Source organism: Leptodactylus fuscus, chromosome 7 (genome assembly GCF_031893055.1).
Source record: "Leptodactylus fuscus isolate aLepFus1 chromosome 7, aLepFus1.hap2, whole genome shotgun sequence".
Classification (NCBI taxonomy): Eukaryota; Metazoa; Chordata; class Amphibia; order Anura; family Leptodactylidae; genus Leptodactylus; species Leptodactylus fuscus.
This window is the reverse complement of record NC_134271.1, coordinates 115738480-115749538: the sequence shown is the minus strand read 5'-3', so window position 1 is coordinate 115749538 and position 11059 is coordinate 115738480. Positions and strand designations below refer to the sequence as shown.

Below are 11059 nucleotides of genomic sequence, written 5' to 3'. Positions count from 1 at the left end.
ACCCTGGACTCTGAACTATCCTTCAAGCCACATATTCAAGCCCTCAACACCTCCTGCCGCCTCCAGCTCAAGAACATCCACCGAATTCGCCCCTTCCTCACCCAGGAAACTACCAAGATGCTCGTCCAGGCCCTAATTATCTCCCGCCTAGACTACTGCAACACCCTTCTCCATGGACTCCCAGCTAACACCCTCGCACCCCTCCAGTCCACCCTAAACTGCGCTGCTCGCTTAATCCACCTCACCCCCCGATCTTCATCAGCTGCTCCCCTCTGCCAGTCCCTCCACTGGCTACCTATAGCCCAGCGAATTGAGTTCAAGCTACTAACGCTAACATACAAAGCCATCCACAACCTGTCCCCTCCGTATATCTCTGAACTAATCTCACGCTACCTGCCCACACGTAACCTCAGATCCTCCAATGACCTCCTACTCCGCTCTGCCCTCATCCGCTCCTCACACAACCGTCTCCAGGATTTCTCTTGTGCATCCCCCATACTTTGGAACTCCTTACCACGAAACATAAGACTGACCCCCACAATCACAGGATTCAAGAAGGTGCTGAAGACTCATCTATTCAGGAAGGCCTACAACCTCCAATAACACTATCACCTCACGGCCATCTGTACAGTCTCCCCCTCTCCTTCTGTCTCTACCCCCTTCCCTCATAGATTGTAAGCCCTCGCGGGCAGGGCCCTCTACCCCACTGTGCCAATCGGTCACTGTTTGTATTATATCTACCTGTATATTCTGTGTATTGTATGTAACCCCCAAATGTAAAGCACCATGGAATTAATGGTGCTATATAAATAAATAATAATAATAATAATAATAATAATACAATGTAGCAGTGGCATGTGGAACTGCAGCCATACTCTCATTCACTTGAATAGGAACAGGACTGCTTCCAGCTGTATACCTAGCATGTGGCTTCCGGTGGCTGAAACAGATGATCGTGACGGGGTCAGGGTGTCAGTCCTCAACCAATCTAATGCTGATGACTTATTCTGTGCATAGGTCATCAGTATCAATTACTTTCAGGTCCCGGACAATCCCTTTGAGTTTATGCAGTGTTCACCTTCCTAAAATGCTGAAAGCCTGTGGTTTATTTTCTGCGCTGGGTTGTCATACATGTGAGCGCTGCAGTCGGTGAAGCTACATTGTGTCCCAGTGATTTGTCCTGTGATTTGCTGCTAATTAAATTATAGGCTGCAATCTCATTAGTCCTGCTCCAATTCACCGATCACACTTGCCAACATTCCAGTCCCAGCCGGCGGCACAACCCAGTCTATCCATTTGTATCCATTTATCACTTTCACTGATATTCTATCCATTTGGGGACTTTGGGGACAATGCTACTAGCTAGGTCTGTGGCCTTTTCCTATTGTCTAGAATGCAGCCAATGTCTATTAAAATGACTTAATTAATGTCCCTGATATTCATTGTATGCAGCTCTATAGTCTGCAGTAAATCCTTACATATAAACCTCACATCCACTTACATCTTGTCTCAGCAATTGTTATGTCAGGTCAGACTGATAGTGTCAGGCACAGGAGACATATCCTAGAACACTCTGTAATGTATTGTTCTGACATTTATGTATCTGACAATGTCGAATAAGAAGTTGAAACCTCAAGCCTCATACAGATAAGATGGAGGAAGTTATATTCTAGCTGCCTGATCCATCTGTCATTTTGGGGAAGCTGGGGGCTCCCATAAATATTAGAAGCTCAACAAGTAATGGATGGGATCAACAGATACACATCTCATGTCTAAGGCCATACACACTAGATTCATGTCTGCTGAAACTGCCGATTTCAGTGGAACAAGTCCATGCAAGCCTCTCTTGCGAGATGAAAAAGAAGCATTGGAGATGATTTTTATCATGCCCCATCCTTATCCCAGGGAGATAAGTTGCTACTAGAGATGTCTGGAAGCTTCTAACTCCTTTCTCCCCATTATGTATATGCATACCACCCAACTTTTGAAGAGTAGAAAGAGGGATAAAATGTGTGGCGCGCAGCACGCTGCAGCAAATTTGGCTCTGCCCACTTTTATATTGACTCCGCCCATTCTCATTCATTTTTCATGTACTCCCATACAGTATAATCCTCCTACAGTCACCCGTAAATTATATGTCCCCCTCCATCTCTCCCCAGTTTCATATAACTCGTTCATCTGCCCCCAGTTTCATGTCCCCCCCTCTATCTCTGTCTCCAGTTTCATGTCCCCCCTCCATCTCTATTCCCAGTTTCATATCCCCCAGTTTCATGTCCCCCAGTCTCTACCCAGTTTCATGCCATTCTCCCCCCCTTCATCTGCCCCAGTGTCATGCCGTTCTCCCTCCCCCCTTCATCTGCCCCAGTGTCATGCCGTTCTCCCCGCCTTCATCTGCCCTAGTTCATGCCGTTCTCCCCCCCCCCTTCATCTGCCCCAATGTCATGCCGTTCTCCCCCCCTTCATTTGCCCCAGTGTCATGTCTTTCCCCCCCGTTTATGTCCCGTGGGGCCCCGGCCTTAATCATGGTTGCACATAAAATGTTCTTGTATACCTCAAGTTACAATGGCCTCAGGATACAATATTTTCAACATTTCAACTTTTCTGGTCCATTATAACTTGAAATTCACCTCAACATACAATGCTTGACTGGAGACTCCAGCAGATCATTATGGTCATTTCATTGGTAAATTCCCTGTAAAGCTGGGTTCACACTGGGTTTTTTGGACCAGATTTTGACGCAGAGGCCGCATCAGAATCTGGCCCAATAAACGGCTAGCTGTGACTGGATCCGATGTAGTGCAGGGCACCGGCATACAGTCGCGGCATTCCATTCCGGATTAGGGCCAAATGAATGGGCCTTGTTGGGAGGGAGGTGTCGCGCTGTGGACTCTGCATCTGATTCCGCCGCAGAATCTGTCTGACGAAAGGGCATGTCGCTTAATTTTTTCATGAGCAGGAACAAACTGCTCGCAGAAAAAGGAAACCCTTAAATTCAATGGCAAGCGTTTTTTCAAGACAGATTTTGACGCGGATTCCGCGTCAAAATCGTGACCAAAAAAGCCTGTGTGAACCCGGCTTAAAAGTGAAGTGCATGCACTGACTGTGTATACCGTTCAGGACCCTGAAAAAGTTCCTGCCACCATCATAGAAAGTGATTTACAACTTCAAGCAAATCTTTCTGACTTTCATGTGTAAAGGTTTGCTCCATCTATATGATTTTTTTTTTTTAAATCTTAATTTTCTCATATTTTTGATGACATTTTGTGGTCTACAGTACCAATTACTAGCTTTCTATAGAATTATCGTTGCCGGTTACAAATAGGATGAATTGGTTCACAGTGAACTGGATGTGACCCAAATACTCCAAATTGTTTCAGTTGTGAATGAAACCGAACAATTTGGGATTTGCCTTGGAAGAACCAAAATAACACATGCAACATAATTTATGGTACCAGTGGCGCAACTAGGAATAGCAGGGCCCCGTAGCGAACTTTTGACATGGCTTCCCCCCGACCGACACCGAAGACCTCGACTGACACCTCCTACGCATTCCTGCGTGCTCTATTATGCCCCATAGTGGTCCCTGCACACAGTATTATACCCCATAGTGGCCCCTGCACACAATATTATATCCCTTAGTGGCCCCTGCACACAGTATTATGTCCTTTAGTGACCTTGCACACACTATTATGTCCCTCAGTGGCCCCTCCACACAGTATTATGTCCCTCAGTGGCCCCTCCACACAGTATTATCCCCCATAGTCGCCCCTGCACACAGTATTGTACCCCATAGTGGCCCCTGCACACATTATTATGTCCCACTGTGGACACCCATAAACAATTATTATATTCTGGGGCCCTTTCAGACCCCAGAGTTTAATAATCGGAGACCCAGGGGGAGAAAAACATAAAATAACCTCTGTTACTCACCTATCTACCCGCTCCTACGATGTCGGCCTCCAAAGTAGTCCATCTTCAATGACGTCAGACGTCACATGACCCGGGATGCAGGCCGGGGTCATGAGACGTCAGACGACTAGGCCGAAGCCTGCCTGGATCGAGGAGAGGTAAGTAACAGTGTTTTTTATGTTTCTTACCTCTCCCGGGCCGCCGATCATTATACTCGGGGGTTCGAAAAGACCAGCGGTAGCGGCTGTCACCGGGCCCCTAATGTCCCAGGCCCTATGGCAGCTGCCTCTGCTGCTATGGCGGTAGTTACGCCACTGTATGGTACATTATCATACTTTGGGGTCTCTTCAGACCCCAGAATATTATAGGTTGAGGACCAGGGAGGTGTAGACCGGGGTTCCATGTGGTGGAAACACCATAGCCGGCAGAAACATGGCAGCAAAAGCCATAGCGTTGTACACTCACTGTAATATTAAGATTATAATAATAATAGTATAGTCAGCTTAACCTATCGCTCAATATCGCTGATCATATCCTAGGACCTGGGCTGCTTTTGTGAGATATGAACTACTGTTCTTGATGAGGAGCCGATTATTTTCTGTTCACTACCAAAGATAATGACAGAGACGTAAAGTAGGGAGAGAAAGGGTTAAACTAATTTCTGATGAAACACCTTGTCGCGGCATGTTGTACTGATAAGAATCCCATTTTGCTCTGGACCAATTTTCCATATAAAACAACTCTTATCAGAAGTGGAGCCAGAAAAGCATGCTCAGAAATCCAGCGATACCCCGTGCAGCATCCGCACCTCTCGGAGTACATGCTTCAGGTCGTATCTTAACGGCAGATGAAAATGTTAATGAGAAAAAGATTTTGGAAGTCACGCAGAGGGAAAGTGAACATCACACAAGCTCAGAATAGAACACAGGCATCCATCAGATAGAGAGCAGAAGGAGATCATTGACCTTCTGGATGACAGATTGCTATGGGTAGGATGGCCAGTAAGACAAGGGTTAAACAAAAGAGAAAGCTATAAAGATAGTGAAGGCAAACAAGGTCCCAAATGAAGACATCAGCCTATTCCTTTCTCTCCTCCCAACTCCACAGGACTAGAACCTCCCTGTTTTCTCCTTCAGCATGTTGCACCCTGCATCTTGTCAGTCTGCAGTGCTGGAGCCCATGAGCTATGTTCCTTCAGCTTTAGCTACTGTGTAATAACGTCTTGTGATGCTTTCAGATGAGTGAATTAGTCAGACACTGCTCCTCCTTCAGCCCTTGCTTCCTAGCTACTGACTGGAACAAATATTGCAGCTCCAGAGATTTTCTGCTACTGCTGGATGGAGAAGAGATAGTGAGCATCTGGCAGCAGCTCCTTCATTGCTATGCATTCCTGAGGGGACCTGCTGCAACACAAGTGACAACCTCTCATCTGACTTCCACCTTGGTGACTGCCATCTGAGGAGACATCAAGATGACAGGCTGAACGTCTCTGCCGATAGGATTTATCCATTCTGTGTTGTAAGTGACTGAACTGCGGCAATGCCAGCTGTTATGGTTTTCTGGGTTATTCTTATCAGCAACTTTATTACGTCTTAGAAACTAAATTAAGAATTTTTGGACAAACCTCAGTCTTCAAACTAATTTCCAAGATGTTGCAAAATGACACACCTGTGATGATGGGGTTCCTTGAGAGCACAGCAGAGTCAACCTGGGGTAACAACTCTAGGAATAACACTTCTACTGACTCCCCTGGTATTGCCATCTTCATCTCCTTTGTGTACTCTCTAGTTTGCATTGTAGGATTGTGTGGTAACTCGATGGTTATTTATGTTATTTTGCGTTATGCCAAGATGAAGACGGCCACTAATATCTACATTCTGAACCTGGCCATTGCTGATGAACTTCTAATGTTGAGTGTGCCTTTTCTGGTGACATCTACCCTTCTTCGTCACTGGCCATTTGGCTCATTGCTTTGTAGACTGGTTCTTAGCTTGGACGCCATGAACATGTTCACCAGTGTCTACTGCTTGGCCGTTCTCAGCTTGGACCGATATGTAGCAGTGGTACATCCCATCAGTGCAGCACGCTACCGACGACCAAGTGTGGCAAAAATGGTGAATCTTGGGGTCTGGCTCTTCTCCATGCTCATCATCCTGCCTATTGTAATTTTCTCCAGCACTGCCCCGAATAGTGATGGGACAGTGGCTTGCAATGTACATATGCCAGAGCCCTCACAGCGGTGGGTGGTGGTCTTTGTGCTCTACACCTTCTTGATGGGTTTTCTCCTGCCAATGGCTGCCATCTGCTTATGTTATATCCTCATCATCACAAAAATGAGAGTTGTGGCACTGAAAGCCGGCTGGCAGCAACGCCGTAGGTCTGAACGTAAACTCACACTCATGGTGACTGTTGTAGTGACAGTATTTGTGGTCTGTTGGATGCCATTCTATGTTGTACAGCTAGTGGGTGTCTTTGCCAGAAAGGGGGACACGACTGTCAGCCAACTTTCTGTTGCACTTGGCTATGCCAACAGTTGCGCCAACCCCTTCTTGTATGGTGTGCTCTCAGACAATTTTAGACGGTCTTTCCAGAAGGTTTTATGCCTCAGCTGGATGGAAAATGCCACAGAGGAACCAGTAGACTATTATGCCACTGCATTAAAAAGTAGGGCATACAGTGCTGAGGACCTACAGAATGGCATGCTGACAACAGGCAGCACCTACCGCAATGGAACTTGCAGCTCTAGGACCCACTAAGTTATACATTAGAAGACTGTTCTCAGTAAGCCAACTAGATACTAAATCACTGCATTTGTAGGATTTATGCACTGGTCACAGACATTGACAATTGTGAAGACCGGTTGTGGATGAGGAAACACAAATATCCTTATTACATGTTGTTACTATGTTTAGGAAATAACATATTGCACTGATATTGTAAATAATGTTCGCTTTATATGGACATGTATGGTATCCTGATCATGTAGGATAACCAGCCATCCTGATACTGTCGGCACATTCGGTCTCAGCCCCATTCCAATGAACTGCAAGTTTTAGCTTGATGGATTATACTGTGATGGCTACAATGTAGACAGGCAGCACCGAAATGTCTTCAGCTGGATTTATGGCACTTATTGATGACCCATCATGAGTTTCTATTACAGTCCATTATATCTCGATAATGATACCCTCATCCGTAGTAGTTGTTACATTCTTATTCATGCTTTTCATTCATTTTTTTTACCCCGGTTGCATTGGCTGTGTATTTTTAGCACATCAGTATTGCTTGTGTGCTATTATATACGTGTCAGAGGAAATTCTCATCATTTCTACAATTTATACCATTTTCTTTGGGACATATTACTGTTGTGCTTTGTTCTTAGTTCTTACTCCTGCCTTATTTAGTAAAACATTGTAAAATAATATCAGCTGGTTTTATAAAATTGAGATGTAGAAACGCAAAGTTGTGCAATTCTGCACTTCTGAAATCCTTCAATTCTGCTGCTATATGAGCAAATTTCTGCAATTTGCTTGAAGAGGAGCTGTCACCACTCCTGACATGTCTGTCTTAGTAAATAATTGTATTTCACATACTATAACAATTTTAGATCATATTTTCTTAAGGCTGAAGCCCCACGTTACGGAAACGCAGCTTATTTTGTTGCGGTTTTTTGAGCCAAAGCCAAGAATAGTTAGAGAAGGGATGGGAAAGATATAGGAAGCTCTTATACTTCTACCTTCTGCTCAATCCACTCCTGGCTTTGGCTAAAAAAAAAACCCCACAGTAAAATCTGCAACCAAAGAAGCTATGTTTCTGCAGTGTGGGCTTTCCAAGCAGAAAATCTTTTTTTTTTTTTTTTTTTTTTTTTATAGAAAGGTGTGTTAGTGCCGTTAGCAGTGTTTGGAGTGATTTCTGAGTGTCTCTGGCAGCTGCTAGCAGCCTCTGCATTTTTTACATGGTGTGAGCTGCTCTGTTACAAAGCCCTCCCTGTCTCACTATGCCTAGCCCCTCCCACACTCCCTGTTTTATTAAGACTAGCCTCTCTTACCCTTCCCTGTCTCTTTTTAGCCTAGTAATCCCGCCCATTACTAGCCCCTCCCACCATCCCCTGTCTCTCTTTAGCCTAGCAATCCCGCCCATTACTAGCCCCTCCCACCCTCTCCTGTCTTTATTTAGCCTAGCAATCCTGACCATTACTAGCCCCTCCCATCCTCCACTGTCTCTCTTTAGCCTAGCAATCCCGCCCATTACTAGCCCCTCCCACCCTCTCCTGTCTCTATTTAGCCAGCAATCCTGCCCATTACTAGCCCCTCCCACCCTCCACTGTCTCTCTTTAACCTAGAAATCCTGCCCATTACTAGCCCCTCCCACCCTCACCTGTCTCTCTTTAGCCTAGCAATCCCGCCCATTACTAGCCCTTCCCACCCTCTCCTGTCTTTATTTAGCCTAGCAATCCTGACCATTACTAGCCCCTCCCACCCTCCACTGTCTCTCTTTAGCCTAGCAATCCCGCCCATTACTAGCCCCTCCCACCCTCTCCTGTCTCTATTTAGCCAGCAATCCTGCCCATTACTAGCCCCTCCCACCCTCCACTGTCTCTCTTTAACCTAGCAATCCCGCCCATTACTAGCCCCTCCCACCATCACCTGTCTCTATTTAGCCTAGTAATTCTGCCCATTACTAGCCCCTCCCACCCTCCACTGTCTCTCTTTAGCCTAGCAATCCCGCCCATTACTAGCCCCTCCCACCCTCTCCTGTCTCTATTTAGCCAGCAATCCTGCCCATTACTAGCCCCTCCCACCCTCCACTGTCTCTCTTTAGCCTAGCAATCCCGCCCATTACTAGCCCCTCCAACCCACCTCCATCTCCCTAGCTAACCTATTCCGCCTACTGCTAGAAGACAGGAAGAGGGGTATCACCCGTTCCCCGGACACAGGAAAGCTTGGTAAGTATTGATGGGGATAGGAGAAGGGGAAGAATAATGGTGATGTTCTGTTTCATAAGTGGTGAAATGAAACGTCACCGTATTATCAGTAGACTTTAGTTTAGGGGTTAATTTTCAGTTTATCCTGGACAACCCCTTTAATGCTCTATATTGTAGCATCTCTCTGTTATTCCTCTAAGAATTGTACACATTGACAACTTGGGTACATTCCCATTCTGTCTGTACTGATTGGACAATGTCAGAGTGTATATGTATACATTTCCAAGAAGTATAACAAAGGAAACAACAAAATGCAGAGTTCTAAGAAAAATATTAATTTATTTATTTAATTGGGAACACAATTACTAAAACAGACATGGTGACAGGTCCTCCATAATGTTGGTGCTTAGTAATAGAACGTGGAGAATAAGTATTTCTGTCTGTAAAGTTACTGTAGGTGCTTCATTGTGCCTCTTACAATGTGCCAAACCAACCAACCCCTTCCCCCACTGATTGTGTTTAACCGGTGTCTGCACCATTGGTTCCCCGAAAAATTTTGTGTTTGAACTGGAAATAGATTTATGCAAAAAAATCCTCCTGGATTGTACTGCAAATTCTTCAGGAACCACCGATGAATAAAACATTCTTTGAAGCTGTTACCCTTGTGAATTCTGTAAAGTTGGACTTTTGTGCTAAATATTTCAGCAAATATGTTATCTGCCTCTGCTGTCTATGAAATGATATAGAACGTGGTTTTATTAGGTCAGGTGAGGAACACTGCGGGTTGTTTCCAAGGAATACTAGAATGTATTTCATAGAGGAGAACCGTGTGAATGATTTCTTTGCCAAGGTAAGACTTGCAGGATGCAAAATATTCCAGGTTGTGACGGCTTATAGAGGACTAGCTTACAAACACAGCTCAAAGGGTTAAAAGGCAGAACATTATTTAGAAAGCGGAGCAGAATGGGTTAAACAAGCATTACTTACTTTACAGATCTCCTGCCTCTGCCTATCAGAGTCTATCCTGAAGCTCTCTGACTACTGGTCATTCTCAAAATGACAGTCAGTACTAACGCTGGGTTCACACTAGCGCCCTGGACTCCGTTCTGAGCTTTCTGTCTTCTGCATGCAAAAAAAAAACGGTTTAGCCGCAGAGAGCATAAAACGCTCACCGCCGCTCACGGCCGGACACCTTTCAAACCCATTCAAATGAAAGAGTCCTGCAGGTTTCCGTCTCCTGCCTCTGTTTTGTGCAGGAAACGGAAACCTGTATGAACGGAGACTGGGCGCAGATGTGAACGAGCCTTGAGGTTGATCATTGCTATGGCCGGTCATTGACTGAGTGGTCAATCCCTCTGTATCAAGAGGGACCAGTATGTATGATTAATGAGCTTTTCTTTATTCCGATTCTATTTGCTATAAAATGTTATCCCATTAGACAACCCCTTTACTTACGCAAAGAAAATTTCCGATTTTTTTTTTTGTCTATGGGCTATGTCTGTGTGCACCTCGGCTACATGGACTCAAATAGGAATGAGCTGCAATACCAGACACAGCCTATGAAGAAGAGTAGAGCTGTTTTAGGTAAAAAGTAGCCTGAATTTTCCTAACTCTGAACAGCTCCATTAAAGAGGACCTTTCATGAGTTGGGGCACATGCGGTTTTATATACCACTGGAAAGCCGACAATGCGCTGTGAGTCAGGAATACCCTTCTTCATAGCAGCGCCTATAGCGCTGTACTGTGAGACCGGTGAGGAACGCCTCCCCCAGTACTTTTCTATGGATGAGTACTATCAAGAGGGTACCGGCACCGATGTCTCTTCACCTGGGGCACAGATCGGTAAAACTGATAGTGTGCTGAATTCAGCGCGCTGTCAACTTTCCAGCAGTACATAAAACCGCATGTGCCCCATTTCATGAAAAGTCTTCTTTAACCCTAAAGTACCGTATTATCATGGTGTCTATCATAATGATATGTGTATGGTAGTGGTGTATGATAGACGTCATGATAGTACTTAAGGGTTAAGCATACTTATTGTGCCATTTCATAAGGTTCTAACTTTAAATGTTTCACTTGTAATAGGCCTACTATATTTAAACACGTTTTAGGCCCTACAGGACAACCTCCAACCAAAAAGCGCTGCAGGAAAAACCGCGATGGCAATGCATCACGGTTCTTCCTGCAGCACTTTAAACAGAAAGTTTGTGGAGTTTTCCTTAGTTAC

General features: G+C 45.1%; 1 protein-coding gene across 1 annotated transcript; it reads left to right on the top strand.

Moving 5' to 3' along the window:
• Positions 1-5066: 5066 nt before the first annotated feature.
• SSTR1 (somatostatin receptor 1) lies at positions 5067-7529 on the top strand. The gene has a single exon (XM_075282848.1). The coding sequence runs from the start codon at positions 5559-5561 to the stop codon at positions 6663-6665; it is 1107 nt and encodes a 368-aa protein (XP_075138949.1). The 5' UTR covers positions 5067-5558; the 3' UTR covers positions 6666-7529.
• Positions 7530-11059: the final 3530 nt, after the last annotated feature.

Excerpts from the sequence above, each read along its gene's own strand:
- SSTR1 (XM_075282848.1), top strand. The coding sequence starts at position 5,559 with ATGTTGCAAAATGACACACCTGTGATGATGGGGTTCCTTGAGAGCACA.